The following is a 16,634-nucleotide window of genomic DNA, read 5'->3' on the forward strand; positions in this document are numbered from 1 at the left end:
TCTATCTTAAGGTCACTCTTCACTATATCTAATAATGCTATAAAACGACATATCTTTATAAGTTTCTAGTAGATGTTATAGTAGCTAACATACCGATGGTTCACTCTCTATCTTAAGGTCACTCTTCACTATATCTAATAATACTATAAAACGACATATCTTTATACGTTTCTAGTAGTTGTTGTAGTAGCTAACAAACTGATGGTTCACTCTCTATCTTAAGGTCACTCTTCAATATATCTAATAATGCTATAAAACGACATAGTTTTATACATTTCTAGTAGACGTTGTAGTAGCTAACATACAGATGGTTCACTCTCTATCTTAAGGTCACTCTTCACTACATCTAATAATGCTATAAAACGACATAGTTTTATAAGTTTCTAGTAGATGTTGTAGTAGCTGACATAAAGTAGCTGATGGTTCAATCTCTATCTTAAGGTCACTCTTCACTATATCTAATAATGCTATAAAACGACATATCGTTATAAGTTTACAGTAGATGTTATAGTAGCTAACATACTGATGGTTCACTCTCTATCTTAAGGTCACTCTTCACTACATCTAATAATACTACAAAACGACATATCTTTATACGTTTCTAGTAGATGTTGTAGTAGCTGACATACTGATGGTTCACTCTCTATCTTAAAGTCACTCTTCACTATATCTAATAATACTACAAAACGACATATCTTTATACGTTTCTAGTAGATGTTGTAGTAGCTAACAAACTGATGGTTCACTCTCTATCTTAAGGTCACTCTTCACTATATCTAATAATGCTATAAAACGACTTATCTTTATAAGTTTCTAGTAGATGTTATTGTAGCTAACATACTGATGGTTCACTCTCTATCTTAAGGTCACTCTTCACTATATCTAATAATGCTATAAAACGACATATCTTTATAAAATGTCATATCTTTATACGTTTCTATTAGATGTTGTAGTAGCTAACATACTGATGGTTCACTCTCTATCTTAAGGTCACTCTTCACTATATCTAATAATGTTATAAAACGACATAGCTTTATACGTTTCTAGTAGATGTTATAGTAGCTAACATACTGATGGTTCACGCTCTATCTTAAGGTCACTCTTCACTATATCTAATAATGCTATAAAACGACATATCTTTATAAAACGACATATCTTTATACGTTTCTAGTAGATGTTATAGTCGCTAACATACTGATGGTTCACTCTCTATCTTAAGGTCGCTCTTCACTATATCTAATAATGCTATAAAACGGCATATCTTTATACGTTTCTAGTAGATGTTATAGTAGCTAACATACTGATGGTTCACGCTCTATCTTAAGGTCACTCTTCACTATATCTAATAATGCTATAAAACGACATATCTTTATACGTTTCTAGTAGATGTTATAGTAGCTAACATACTGATGGTTCACTCTCTATCTTAAGGTCACTCTTCACTGTATCTAATAATGATATAAAACGACATATCTTTATACGTTTCTAGTAGATGTTATAGTCGCTAACATACTGATGGTTCACTCTCTATCTTAAGGTCGCTCTTCACTATATCTAATAATGCTATAAAACGGCATATCTTTATACGTTTCTAGCAGATGTTGTAGTAGCTAACATACTGGTGGTTCACTCTCTATCTTAAGGTCACTCTTCATTATATCTAATAATACTACAAAACGACATAGCTTTATACGTTTCTAGTAGATGTTGTAGTAGCTAACATACTGATGGTTCACTCTTTATCTTAAGGTCACTCTTCATTATATCGAATAATGCTACAAAACGACATAGCTTCTTTATACGTTTCTAGTAGATGTTACAGTATCTAACATACAGATGGTTCACTCTCTATCTTAAGGTCACTCTTCACCATATCTAATAATACTACAAAACGACATAGCTTTATAAAACGGCATATCTTTGTAAGTTACTAGTGGATGTTATAGGCCTATGCTATTAAACCTTCCTTTTCTCAGCGATATCAAGTAAAATAAAAATGAGATTTAATATATTAAGTATAGATATCACAAAATAAAATAAAATGTGTAATTTACAGTGGAGCGCGATTAAGCCGCGTACGAGTAAACCGCAAAATCGCTTAAGCCGCTCTAACAAGTCTTGTGAGTGATGTGAGCGAGGATTATCGCGGCTCACCGCTAATTTAAGAACGTGTAAAAACGCGGCTTACGAATTTAATCTTGGCTTTATAACTTCAAGGGGATATTTAAAAAGGACTTGCTTTAATTTGGGAAATATATAAAATATATTACAATAGAGATCGACCGTTAGTCTACCTTATCCGCTCTCTATGTCAGCTTTATGGAGGCCGCCATTGTTACCGAATCACACCTCTCCATACATTAAAGTTAATCCGCGGTAAATCCGTGAAAAAAGTGATCAATAATTAAAGTATTATTTTTAATTCGATAATCCGATATAATGATCACGCAATGGCCCGGATGAGGCTCCTCGGCGGAGCTGTTGGCGACTTCGGCTTTTCAGTCACAAAGGTTTAAGCCGCGGTTAAGCAGGTTGAATCCCCAAATACCGCGGCTTAACGGCGCTACACTGTATTTATCAGTCTTCTGTAATAATATCCATAACGTCAAAATGTTGTCACTTCACAGAAGGTATTGACGGATGATAAGAAAGAATAAAGTTGCTTGGAGTAGTCAGTTTTGCTTAGGCCCGGTATGGCCAGGTGGTTAAAGCGCTGGACTCGTAATCTGTGGGTTGCGGGTTCGAATTCCCGTCACACCAAACATGCTCGCACTTTCAGTCGTGGGGGTGTTATAATGTTCCAGTCAATCACTCTATTCGTTGGTAAAAGAGTAGCCCAAGAGTTGGAGGTGGGTGGTAATGACTAGCTTCCTTCCTTCTAGTTTTACACTGCTAAATTAGGGACGGCTAGCGCAGATAGCCTTCGTGTAGCTTTGCGCGAAATTCAAAAACAGACAGTTTCGCTTGCGAATGACTGTTTTGATCTCGCCACCTTTCATCCTGAAAAATGATAGAATCCAACTTATTATTTCAGCACCTAATTCTCAGGTGATCAATGTGAACATGGACACAAAGGTTTTTCCTTGTTGTTTCATCTTATTTTACGTATTCATTGATCACTATGTATTGTTTGAGTAGAAATGAGGAATAATAACTAAAATATATAATTTATTTTTGTCCAAAGTTTTTGAGTTGTCTGGGAGAAATTATTTTTATTTTGTAATCTTAATTTTCCAATTTGATTTAGTTGAGACAACCTGTTTACCCAGCCAAGGTTTGAGTATGAACTGATCTGTACTTTTTTCATTGCGGTTTTACCAGTTTCGTCATTATGTTGTGTGTTAAATCTGTTTAGTAACTATGTATATGTAACGTTGTTCAAACTATATGTATTATCGTCTAAACCACATAAACAAAAAATAAACAGTATGTCCAATCTGTAAATATGTACAATAACTGTATCCAGTTTATCATTACATAAGACCTATATTCCGTCTTAACTGACTAATCCACTAAACTAAAGTTTAAAATAAAATACGCAAATTTTTGTCATTTAAATGTTTATGAAGTGTTTTCTTAAACTCCATTAAATTATTTACGTCATCTATATCTGAAGGCAATTCATTCCCAAAGTGAACCACCCTATTAGAGAGATAAAGCTGTCTTTGCTAAAGATGATTCCTATCCTGTGACAGTTTATGTTTGCGTCCCTTAATACAACCGATCTCAATATTAAATATAAAAAAAGGTGATACATCAACACCATCAATTCTCTGAACTCCTTAACCAGATCATTTCTAGCTCTTCGTTTTTTCAAGAGTACACACATTCAGATATTTTAATATCTTCTCCTAAGACAAGCTTTCTATCCTAGGTATATTCCTATTAGCCCTCCTCTAGACTCATTCAAACAGTTCAATACCCTTTCGAAGACAAGGTGCTCATGATTGAAAACAATCTGAACTGACAATTGATTCATACAATGAAATTATAAGTTTTTTGGGCTTGAATTCCATATTTTATTTGTTTTGCTTGCTTGTTTATAGTTTAGCACAAAGCTACACATTGGACTTTGTCCATCACAGGTATTGAAACCTGGTATCTAGCGTTGTAAATCCGCAGACATACCGCTGTGCCACAGCAGTGCTTTATTCTTTTAGATACAACCTAAAGTCTTATTCACGTTAGCACTAATAACATCACACTCCTTGGAGGCTTAAGAGATTGATAAATCAGGACACCAAGTTTCATTTCTTCCATAGTGCTATTGGTATTAGTCCAATCTAAGTTAACTTATAAATCAAATTACGATAAACCACATATATTACCTTGCATTTATTATAAATGTGAAAGATATGAAAGTACAGTATTATATTATTCTGTAATGAAGATATAGCGAAACATATTAATATATGGATTTTACATTTAGTGTATGAGAGCTCTTTTAAACAAATACGTTTAAGGAAGCATGTCTTAGCAATTTAAAAAAATCATAATGTTAGACTTGTACTTTCTGTAACTTCATAAACCTTAGGTGTCGCTAATAATACGTTGTATTTGGCCGAGGGTCGTTTATTTGGAAAAGTTTTTTCAGATTTTTTGTTTTGTTCTTAAAACAATAAGAAGAAAGTGTTGGTTACTACATTTTAGTAATTCGAAATGCCAAGAGAAAGAAAAACGCCAAAATTTAAAGGTTAATTTGTAGACTTGATGTTTTATATGTTATTTATTCGTACAACTCATATAAAATTATAGAGGTGTATAAATGTAATTATAATAATGAAATATTATTACATCATGTATGTAGTATACTGGTACTAGTAAGATTAGAGTTGTTGTCCTTTTGATAAGAATGTTAATAGTTAATCTTAAATATAGATAAGACACTGCGTGTAACGTAACCGCTCTTTTAATCTAATGTTTCATTCTTTACTTAGGTTAAAGAAGTACTGGCGTAATACTATTTTCACAGCAAAAGATGTAGTAATTGCATACATCGTACTATTGTAATGTTAAAATTGACCTGTTTAGAAAGTGCTCAGTTTTACAATTTAAACTTAAAAAAAACTCGTAAGAATGTCACCTATATAGCTCAGAACTAAAATTAGAAAAATGTAATTTAAATTCATGAAATCAATTGAAACTGTCACTAATAATAATGAGGCTGATCTTGAAATCAATACTACCTCATGTTAGTCGTAAAAACTTAAAAAGGGAATAATATTGATACTTTATTAAAAATTGGCTAATTGTTTCAAACCTTATGACTATCTAATATTATTAACATTTAAATTTGTTTGTACAGTGTAGCTGTATTTTTTATATACAGTTTTAACACTCCTATTGATTTCAAAGATCTCCCTCCATTTTGTGACTTGTCATGTTCTAATGGAACTAACACAGCTGTTTAATTTAATTCAAACTTCAAAGGTTATTTCTCTTTCATACTTCTTTCTTCTCATAGCCTTTTATTTTTGGTACAGTAATTGTATATTCTGATTTTCTTTAGTTTTAATGGTGTGACAGACTAAAATAAATTGGTGCTATAACTGTGGACAAACAAAAACATTATATTAAAATATAACAGAAATCAAAAGTAAAAAACTCAACTACAAATACTTACAAGAAACCTGTGTGTGGCCAACACTAGGTATAAATGTGAATAAGCAATATGGCATCAGTCTCAGTGTTATTAATTTCAATAACAATTATTAGGAAAAAACAAACAGAATAAGAAAAACCTAATTTTGAAAAACATGATGTTCAAAAATCAAACTGCTTCTCAAGATCAGTTACGATGTTGTGTGTTAGGGGTGTGAGATATGAAATATTACAGTTATTTTGTTGTGGTTTTATTTATTCTTTAACTTATTATATCTTTCCAGTGTTTATTTTAGCTATGAATGTGTAGTTTTATCAAAGTATTAACTTACCTTCTGGCTAGAGCATATTGATTTTGGGTATTATGTATTATGAAACTGAAACAAGCTTTCCCTAATGATAATAAGTTGATGTTGTGAAATATTATGAAAGTTTGAGTCAATAGCTAGTCACATGAGATGTAATTTCATTATCTAACCACTAAATAAAAACCTGTCATTGGTTTTAGTTAATGAGATTGTTAGAATTATTACTTAATATTGTTATTGATCAGAAGTGGTTTAATCTTGGAATATTGCAGTTTTTAAATCAGAATTTTTTTCTTCTTCTGATTCTTTTTATTAGTTCCTTTATGTATTGAAATTAATAACACTGAGATGTGCATTGTTTTGTTTGTAAATGTTTGTAAGTTTTATTTTGTTTCTCTTGTATTTTAACAAATTTTGTTTTGTTTGACTCTAGTTGTAGCAGTGTTCTAACCTGTTACAAAGCTGCATTTTCTATTGTTTTCAAATCTAAAAATTCTGTTACTTCTATTTCTTTCATTTTCTCTGTTTTACAAGTGTTATATTTATGTTAGTTAAAATCCATATTGAACTTTCTATGAATTTAAAAAAAACAGCAGTAAAATTCCAAGTTCCCTGGTTACAAATGTTTTTCTGTAGTTCTGGTATTCCAGTAGAAGTAATTGTTTGATATACAGATTTAGTCTTGGAGATTCTATGTTTCTGTTGGTGATACATAAATGTGAATAGTATCATATCAGGAAAATTTAATTTCTTTATTATGATGGCTATGTCTTTGCAACAGGTGCTATAAAGACAAGTCAGGACAAGTATTATCCCTTTATTTTCTAAGATTTAGAAAGTTGTACTTTGTATATTTATAAGCCCTTTGAAATCTACTTACAATAATCTGTACACCTGTTTACACATTTGAATGTACACTTAACAGTCAAATATTTCTATTTGCTCTTTGAAAAATGATCAAGTTTCCTGTCAACATAAATATAGAATTATTCCTCATAGATTCTTGTATGGGAAGAAGATTTTTAGGAAGATTCATAGATCTTGGGTTTGAAGTGCCCAAGGTTATGACATGGAAGATGTTTTAATATTGGACTTCAGAAAAGGGACAGTTAAAAAAATGTACTGAATATTTTAAATATAATATTGAGGGACAACAAGAAACTTGTTGGTCTACCTAGGCCATCCTCTAAACTAAATATATTAAGTAATAAAAATTAAAGAAATAAGCCTCATAGCCAACCATTATCATTCATATAGTTATCAACCTTTATCTTCAAATCACTTAAATTCACTGCTTCTGTAACATCTGAAGGCAACTTTTATCGAAGGCTGACCATTTTCTTAGAAAAATTAAACTGTCCTAGCTGAAGGTGACTCATACCTTCTCACAGTGTATATTTATGTCACCTTATCCTACCATTTTCACAATTAAGTATAAAGAAGATGATTCATCAACAGTATTAATTCTAACTCCATGACTATGACCATTGCAAGTAGGTATGTAACTATCATGAAAATTCTTTACAAAAATGAAATACTTTCAAATTTGACTTGAACAATCATAAGACTGTAGTTTGTGAGAAAATCATTGATTATTTAATGTTATTTGCACTCAAGCTGAATATCTCATGTGCAAGGTGATTTTTCATGTTTATTATAAAAACTTGTGGTAAAACATTTATTATTTAATGTTATTTGCACTCAGGCTGAATATCTCATGCAAGGTGATTTTTCATGTTTATTATAAAAACTTGTAGTAAAACATTGCTTATTTAATGTTATTTGCACTCAGGCTGAATATCTCATGCAAGGTGATTTTTCATGTTTATTATAAAAACTTGTAGTAAAACATTGCTTATTTAATGTTATTTGCACTCAGGCTGAATATCTCATGCAAGGTGATTTTTCATGTTTATTATAAAAACTTGTAGTAAACCATTGCTTATTTAATGTTATTTGCACTCAGGCTGAATATCTCATGCAAGGTGATTTTTCATGTTTATTATAAAAACTTGTAGTAAAACATTACTTATTTAATGTTATTTGCACTCAGGCTGAATATCTCATGCAAGGTGATTTTTCATGTTTATTATAAAAACTTGTAGTAAACCATTGCTTATTTAATGTTATTTGCACTCAGGCTGAATATCTCATGTGCAAGGTGATTTTTCATGTTTATTATAAAAACTTGTAGTAAAACATTGCTTATTTAATGTTATTTGCACTCAGGCTGAATATCTCATGTTCAAGGTGTTTTTTCATGTTTATTAAGAACTACTATTTCTTATCTCACAGTTTTCACATTTCTTTTGTACAATCTCTAGAATCTCTTAAATGAATATCTAAAGTTTTTACTGTAAACATTTACATTTTATGTTCCATTTTCTCATTTATATTATTAACTCCAGATATAATTATCAATATGCAGTGCAATTAAATATAAAGTCTTACTGACAACAGATGTTTAAAAGGTATTTAGGATGTTTTAGCAAATACACAAGTAATATTTGAGATTTTTAGGATGAAGAATAGATTTTGTAATCATAACGTGAAATCACTTTGCACTCAGATTAGTAATGAAAAACTTTTGAGAAACAAGTCTTAGTAAATATATCTCATTAAAAAATTATTTTTTTTGTATACAAAATACTTGTTTGCTAAAAGTCCACCAAATTTGGTGAAGATACACACGTATCAAAGGTTATAGTGCAAATATTTAACATATGCTTATGTGTAAACAAACTTGTGTGTTACATCAAGCCTATCATGAAAGGGTTAATTGAAACACTAATTGTTTGAGACTGCTCTATGTGTGTTTCTATAACTGTTTCCACCACTGGGTACTTGCATACAGTTACATGTGTGTGTAATTTAGCCTTTGACTTGTGTACAAGCTCTAACAATATGTAAAACTTATATGTAAGTCATGAATTTTATGTTCTCTATAGTTCAGATGGATAATATGAAAATGAAAAACATTAGGTGGGAGTAGTCAAACTCACTATGCATGTTTCTTGCATTTAGGGAGTATCCTTATGAAAGAATATACCATGTTTCTCTAGAATCACCCCAAAATATATTTCTAACCTTAACCCTTCAGTAAGTGGTCTGAGGTAGAGTATGGTTCCAAAACTGTCTGTTATAACATTGTTGGAGATAAGCAGTAGCTGTACATAATTTTTAATACTAATTTCTTAAAAGAATAACAAGGTTCTAATTTATATCAACTCTTCCACTTTCATGTTTATAGATGAAAATTCTTACATTATCAGGTGTGTTTTTGATGCATAGTAAGATAACACATTTTATTATTTAATTTCTTATCTGAAACTATTAAACTTTAGAAAGTTCCAAGGGGGTTATCTTTTCTCTCTGGTGGTATAAGGTAAAAACTCCCATCATACAGGGAACATACGAGTGTCTGTCCTTAAATTCAATAAAATAGTAAAGTAGTAGTCTATCATTTTAAGACATTGGACATAAACCTGACATGATACACAAAATTATCAGTGAAACGTGTTTACAATCATGAGATGCACTGTTTTTGTGTTGTACATTTATACATTATCAAATAATTTTCGTGTCAGATATAATGTGCAGGGTAAAGTTTTATATTTATGTAAAAATGGTTGGTATGGATAGAGAAAGCTCTATGTAGAGGAGCAAACAACATTTTGATCTTCTTCGGTCATCATCAGAATGTTTATAAAATCTCACTGGAGTTCTGATAGGAGTAGGATTTACACTTCATGAATTTATGTTTCTAAAAATTATTATACATTGTGTACATGATTTAACAAAATGTATCAGGTTTCTTTCCATTATTATTTCTAGCAAAATTCACCCCTTGTTTTAACTTATTTAATCCTTAGATAATTTTTTATAACTGTTTTTAATGCTTCATGTAGTAGATATGTTCTGATAACTAGTATGTTTTAAAGGGCTAGTCATGTTCTAACACTAGTATGTTTTAAAGGGTTAGGTATGTTTTGATACTAGTATGTTTTAAAGGGTTAGGTATGTTTTGATACTAGTATGTTTTAAAGGGTTAGGTATGTTTTGATACTTGTATGTTTTAAAGGGTTAGGTATGTTTTGATACGAGTATGTTTTAAAGGGTTAGGTATGTTTTGATACTTGTATGTTTTAAAGGGGTAGGTATGTTTTGATACCAGTATGTTTTAAAGGGGTAGGTATGTTTTGATACCAGTATGTTTTAAAGGGGTAGGTATGTTTTGATACTTGTATGTTTTAAAGGGGTAGGTATGTTTTGATACTTGTATGTTTTAAAGGGGTAGGTATGTTTTGATACCAGTATGTTTTAAAGGGTTAGGTATGTTTTAAAGGGGTAGGTATGTTTTGATACTTGTATGTTTTAAAGGGGTAGGTATGTTTTGATACCAGTATGTTTTAAAGGGTTAGGTATGTTTTGATACTTGTATGTTTTAAAGGGTTAGGTATGTTTTGATACTTGTATGTTTTAAAGGGTTAGGTATGTTTTGATACCAGTATGTTTTAAAGGGGTAGGTATGTTTTGATACCAGTATGTTTTAAAGGGGTAGGTATGTTTTGATACCAGTATGTTTTAAAGGGGTAGGTATGTTTTGATACCAGTATGTTTTAAAGGGGTAGGTATGTTTTGATACTTGTATGTTTTAAAGGGGTAGGTATGTTTTGATACTTGTATGTTTTAAAGGGGTAGGTATGTTTTGATACTTGTATGTTTTAGAGGGTTAGGTATGTTGTAATATTAATATGTTTTAAAGTGTTGGGTGTGTTAAAATCTAGCATGTTCTAAAGGATAGGTATGTTCTAATACTAGTATGTTCCAAAGGATAGGTATATTCTAATACTAGTATGTTCTAAAGGATAGGTATGTTCTAATACTAGTATGTTCAAAAAAGTAACGTATTTGATTACAAGAAATAATTGTTAGTTTGATTGATTTCTGTTTATTTTCTGTTCAGGAAAGAATTACTGCAAATGTTGTTCACATTATGAAGGTTCATATAAAAATGTTGAATTATAACATATTTTGGTTCTGGGGTTGAATGATGCTTGTGTTCCTTGACATGAAGTGCTGTATTTGTTTTATTTATTTGTGAGGTGAATAAAAAAAAAGATGTTTCATATTAGAAAGTTGGAACTTGAATAAGTTCTTGCTTGTTATATCATTTATTTTATATTAGATGGAGATGTTGATAGTGGAGGAAATGACCTTAAGGGAAGTAACGAGCCAGAAAGTCCATCTGTTAAAAAAAGAAGATCCTCCAGCACTGGACCGTCAACACAAGTAAATTTTCAACAGCCAAAGATAAATTTAAACCATTTCTTTTTAGTGACTTGAAAAAGTAGTAGTAGTTAAAAGTGGTATTAGTTAAAAGTAGTATTAGTTAAAAGTAGTATTAGTTAAAAGTGGTATTAGTTAAAAGTAGTATTAGTTAAAAGTAGTAGTAATTAAAAGTAGTATTAGTTAAAAGTAGTATTAGTTAAATGTGGTATTAGTTAAAAGTAGTAGTAATTAAAAGTAGTATTAGTTAAAAGTAGTATTAGTTAAATGTGGTATTAGTTAAAAGTAGTATTAGTTAAAAGTAGTATTAGTTAAAAGTAGTAGTAATTAAAAGTAGTATTAGTTAAAAGTAGTATTAGTTAAATGTGGTATTAGTTAAAAGTAGTATTAGTTAAAAGTAGTAGTAATTAAAAGTAGTATTAGTTAAAAGTAGTATTAGTTAAATGTGGTATTAGTTAAAAGAGGTCACGCACAATAGAAATAAAAATTATTTTTCATGTTTATCAATGCTGAGAACAGGAACATTAACACTAAGAAATATTACAAGCATATGAAATTATTAAGAAACATTACAAAAGGTTAACTATTTCTTATAAATTTCATTTTTATAACATAACAAGGGCTAATTTGTATGTTATTCTATTAGAAAAGTAAGAATCTTATAATTGGACTTCTGTACACGTTTTTCCATATCTTAAGTGTGTGCCTTTTAATCTTACTGCAGTGGTTGTAATATAATATTGACTTGTATGATCTAGCACATTTCCTATTTTAGTTTTCCCATGTTTTCCTGTAATGTAATTTCAACTAAACAAGCTGACAGCTTTGTCATGTATACTTGATTTTATTCATTCTTGAAAATGGTTAAGCTTTTTATGGATGAGCTTAAAGAAGTTTATTAATGGAAAACAGTAAAGGAAGGATATTGGCTTGTTCTTCACAGTATTACATCTTTAATAACGGAAAACAGTAAAGGAAGGATATTGGCTTGTTCTTCACAGTATTACATCTTTAATAATGGAAAACAGTAAAGGAAGGATATTGGCTTGTTCAACACAGTATTACATCTTTAATAATGGAAAACAGTAAAGGAAGGATATTGGCTTGTTCAACACAGTATTACATCTTTAATAATGGAAAACAGTAAAGGAAGGATATTGGCTTGTTCTTCACAGTATTACATCTTTATTAATGGAAAACGGTAAAGGAAGGATATTGGCTTGTTCTTCACAGTATTACATCTTTATTAATGAAAACAGTAAAGGAAGGATATTGGCTTGTTCTTCACAGTATTACATCTTTATTAATGGAAAACAGTAAAGGAAGGATATTGGCTTGTTCTTCACAGTATTACATCTTTAATAATGGAAAACAGTAAAGGAAGGATATTGGCTTGTTCTTCACAGTATTACATCTTTAATAACGGAAAACAGTAAAGGAAGGATATTGGCTTGTTCTTCACAGTATTACATCTTTATTAATGGAAAACAGTAAAGGAAGGATATTGGCTTGTTCTTCACAGTATTACATCTTTTATAATGGAAAACAGTAAAGGAAGGATATTGGCTTGTTCTTCACAGTATTACATCTTTATTAATGGAAAACAGTAAAGGAAGGATATTGGCTTGTTCTTCACAGTATTACATCTTTTATAATGGAAAACAGTAAAGGAAGGATATTGGCTTGTTCTTCACAGTATTACATCTTTAATAATGGGAAACAGTAAAGGAAGGATATTGGCTTGTTCAACACAGTATTACATCTTTAATAATGGAAAACAGTAAAGGAAGGATATTGGCTTGTTCAACACAGTATTACATCTTTATTAATGGAAAACAGTAAAGGAAGGATATTGGCTTGTTCAACACAGTATTACATCTTTAATAATGGAAAACAGTAAAGGAAGGATATTGGCTTGTTCTTCACAGTATTACATCTTTAATAATGGAAAACAGTAAAGGAAGGATATTGGCTTGTTCTTCACAGTATTACATCTTTAATAATGGAAAACAGTAAAGGAAGGATATTGGCTTGTTCTTCACAGTATTACATCTTTAATAATGGAAAACAGTAAAGGAAGGATATTGGCTTGTTCTTCACAGTATTACATCTTTAATAATGGAAAACAGTAAAGGAAGGATATTGGCTTGTTCTTCACAGTATTACATCTTTAATAACGGAAAACAGTAAAGGAAGGATATTGGCTTGTTCTTCACAGTATTACATCTTTAATAATGGAAAACAGTAAAGGAAGGATATTGGCTTGTTCAACACAGTATTACATCTTTAATAATGGAAAACAGTAAAGGAAGGATATTGGCTTGTTCTTCACAGTATTACATCTTTAATAACGGAAAACAGTAAAGGAAGGATATTGGCTTGTTCTTCACAGTATTACATCTTTAATAATGGAAAACAGTAAAGGAAGGATATTGGCTTGTTCTTCACAGTATTACATCTTTATTAATGAAAACAGTAAAGGAAGGATATTGGCTTGTTCTTCACAGTATTACATCTTTATTAATGGAAAACAGTAAAGGAAGGATATTGGCTTGTTCTTCACAGTATTACATCTTTATTAATGGAAAACAGTAAAGGAAGGATATTGGCTTGTTCTTCACAGTATTACATCTTTAATAATGGAAAACAGTAAAGGAAGGATATTGGCTTGTTCTTCACAGTATTACATCTTTAATAATGGAAAACAGTAAAGGAAGGATATTGGCTTGTTCTTCACAGTATTACATCTTTATTTCTAAATGGATTACTTAATGCTATGTATTTATTGAAAATAAAATCCAAATTTTAATTGTGATTTGAAGTTGAATTTTTCTACCTTACAACTGACCAGAGAAGCCAAATAGCAAAATAAATACAGAATGAAAAGTAGTTTAGAGAAAAGTAAATATGATATTCCATTAATAATTATCTAATAGTATAAAAAAATTCAAACCTGAAGTAATGAAAGCCTTTCCTTGCTGAGTTTGAACTCTTACTGCCAACAAAGCATGATTTTATTATTTCTTTAGATATCGTAGAGTGTATGTTACTTTCTATACTTCTCCCATCTTACATGTGAATTAATGTGCAAGTATCAGAGGATATTACATAAACTTAACATTCTCACCTTTAATGTTGATTTTATTTCTGAAAGTTGTGTTTTTAACTTTGCTGCAGTATTCTTTGTGACGTAACTTTAACGTCAATTATTGGAATTTCTATGTCCAAGTTGGAAGGTTTTCTTTCACAATTTACATGCAGCATGCATAGTAAACTTGTGTTAGCATTGTTTGTATATTAGTATTTTTAGCAAATTTCAAGATATGTATGTGCATAACACTTGACATTACTTTGTTTTTTTATTCCTAATCAATCCTAACTACCTGCAGAGCTAGCTAGATTTGTCTGATACAGTGTTTTTTATTCCTAATCAAGCCTAATTACGTGCAGAGTTAGCTAGATTTGTCTGATAGTGTTTTTTGATTCCTAATCAAGCCTAATTACCCACAGAGTTAGCTAGATTTCTCTGATACAGTGTTTTTTATTCCTAATCAAGCCTAATTACCCACAGAGTTAGCTAGATTTGTCTGATAGTGTTTTTTTATTCATAATCAATCCTAATTACGTGCAGAGTTAGCTAGATTTGTCTGATCCAGTGTTTTTTTATTCATAATCAATCCTAATTACGTGCAGAGTTAGCTAGATTTGCCTGATCCAGTGTTTTTTTATTCCTAATCAAGCCTAATTACGTGCAGAGTTAGCTAGATTTGCCTGATCCAGTGTTTTTTTATTCCTAATCAAGCCTAATTACCTGCAGAGTTAACTAGATTTGTCTGATACAGTGTTAATTTATTTCTAATCAAGCCTAATTACCTGCAGAGTTAGCTAGATTTGTCTGATACAGTGTTTTTATTATTCCTAATCAAGCCTAGTTACCCTGCAGAGTTAACTAGATTTGTCTGATACAGTGTTTATTTATTTCTAATCAAGCCTAATTACCTGCAGAGTTAGCTAGATTTGTCTGATACAGTGTTTATTTATTTCTAATCAAGCCTAATTACCTGCAGAGTTAGCTAGATTTGTCTGATACAGTGTTTTTTGATTCCTAATAAAGCCTAATTACCTGCAGAGTTAACTAGATTTGTCTGATACAGTGTTTTTTGATTCCTAATGAAGCCTAATTACCTGCAGAGTTAGCTAGATTTGTCTGATACAGTGTTTTTAATTCCTAATGAAGCCTAATTACCTGCAGAGTTAACTAGATTTGTCTGATACAGTGTTTATTTATTTCTAATCAAGCCTAATTACCTGCAGAGTTAGCTAGATTTGTCTGATACAGTGTTTTTTGATTCCTAATAAAGCCTAATTACCTGCAGAGTTAACTAGATTTGTCTGATACAGTGTTTTTTGATTCCTAATGAAGCCTAATTAACTGCAGAGTTAGCTAGATTTGTCTAATACAGTGCTATCCCTGTTCATGATGATAATTTTATATTTCTATGAGGTATGTTTTATTTTCAATATTGGACATGTTTCTTTTACACCTGAGGATGTTTGTGTTGTGTAATATGATTTCAGTACTTGAATATTTTATTTATTCTCCTTATATGGTGTTGCAGATGGTTATTAAAAATTAACTCTGTTTTACACACTTCATGTTTCCCTCCTAAAGTTTTTTACTCTAAGTTTGGTTATTGGAAAGGGTCTTCCACGTTTGTTTACTTTGACCCATCATTAATCTTCTGCTCTACTTGCTATTGTTTGTCTTCTTTTGAATCATTATTAGCTACCCTTGGTCTCCTATTTTTGTTAATCACATGGATGTTGATATTCAGATTTGTTTACTCAAGGTGTCTCTAAAAAATTATATCTCTGATCCTGCATCATAATCTACCCAGATTGATAGTTCGTGCCCAAAGCTTTGGCTGTATGCAAAGGTGAATTTATCTTCAATCTAATTTCTTTCCATTTTTATTCTTATTCATATTACCTCTTAGGTTGTGTCCAAGTTCTCCTGTTGTTGTGTGGCTCAAACTGCTCCCTTCTGTGGTTACTGTTCCCATTTATTTATTCAGTGGATCCCTTCACTTTTCCATGATGTTTCTTCTATTAACCTTGCAGGTTGGGTTTGGCATCTGATTCATATGGCTTATTCTTCCCTTTCTCCTGACGACTGTCATCTCTTTCAAGTCTTCTCCCATTAAATCATAGCTTCCTGATTCCATTCTCCTTTATAAGATATAGTTTGTGCTGACATGTGAACCACTCCCCATACATTTATTTCATAAGCATCATCTGTTCATCTCCTGCTGTACAGGTTACCATATATCCCACATTACCATTTTAAGTTCTGTGGTTTCTTTATCAGTGGGTAGGTGCTCTTGTTATACTGTTGTTTTATACAGGAGCCTTTCTCCTATGTACAGTTCCTTCTCA

General features: G+C 30.8%; 1 protein-coding gene across 2 annotated transcripts in view; it reads left to right on the forward strand.

The window, feature by feature from the left end:
- The first annotated feature begins 4,533 nt into the window (after positions 1–4,533).
- LOC143238672 (uncharacterized) overlaps positions 4,534–16,634 on the forward strand; it is a 51,386-nt gene continuing 39,285 nt past the window's right edge. For both annotated transcript variants that reach the window (XM_076479100.1, XM_076479099.1), the window contains exons 1-2: positions 4,534–4,693; positions 11,098–11,201. In XM_076479100.1, coding sequence (XP_076335215.1) covers positions 4,660–4,693; positions 11,098–11,201 — 138 coding nt within the window. In that variant the 5' untranslated portion in view covers positions 4,534–4,659. The remainder of the gene's footprint in view (positions 4,694–11,097; positions 11,202–16,634) is intronic.

The sequence above is a fragment of the Tachypleus tridentatus genome, chromosome 13 (genome assembly GCF_004210375.1).
Source record: "Tachypleus tridentatus isolate NWPU-2018 chromosome 13, ASM421037v1, whole genome shotgun sequence".
NCBI classification, from domain to species: domain Eukaryota; kingdom Metazoa; phylum Arthropoda; class Merostomata; order Xiphosura; family Limulidae; genus Tachypleus; species Tachypleus tridentatus.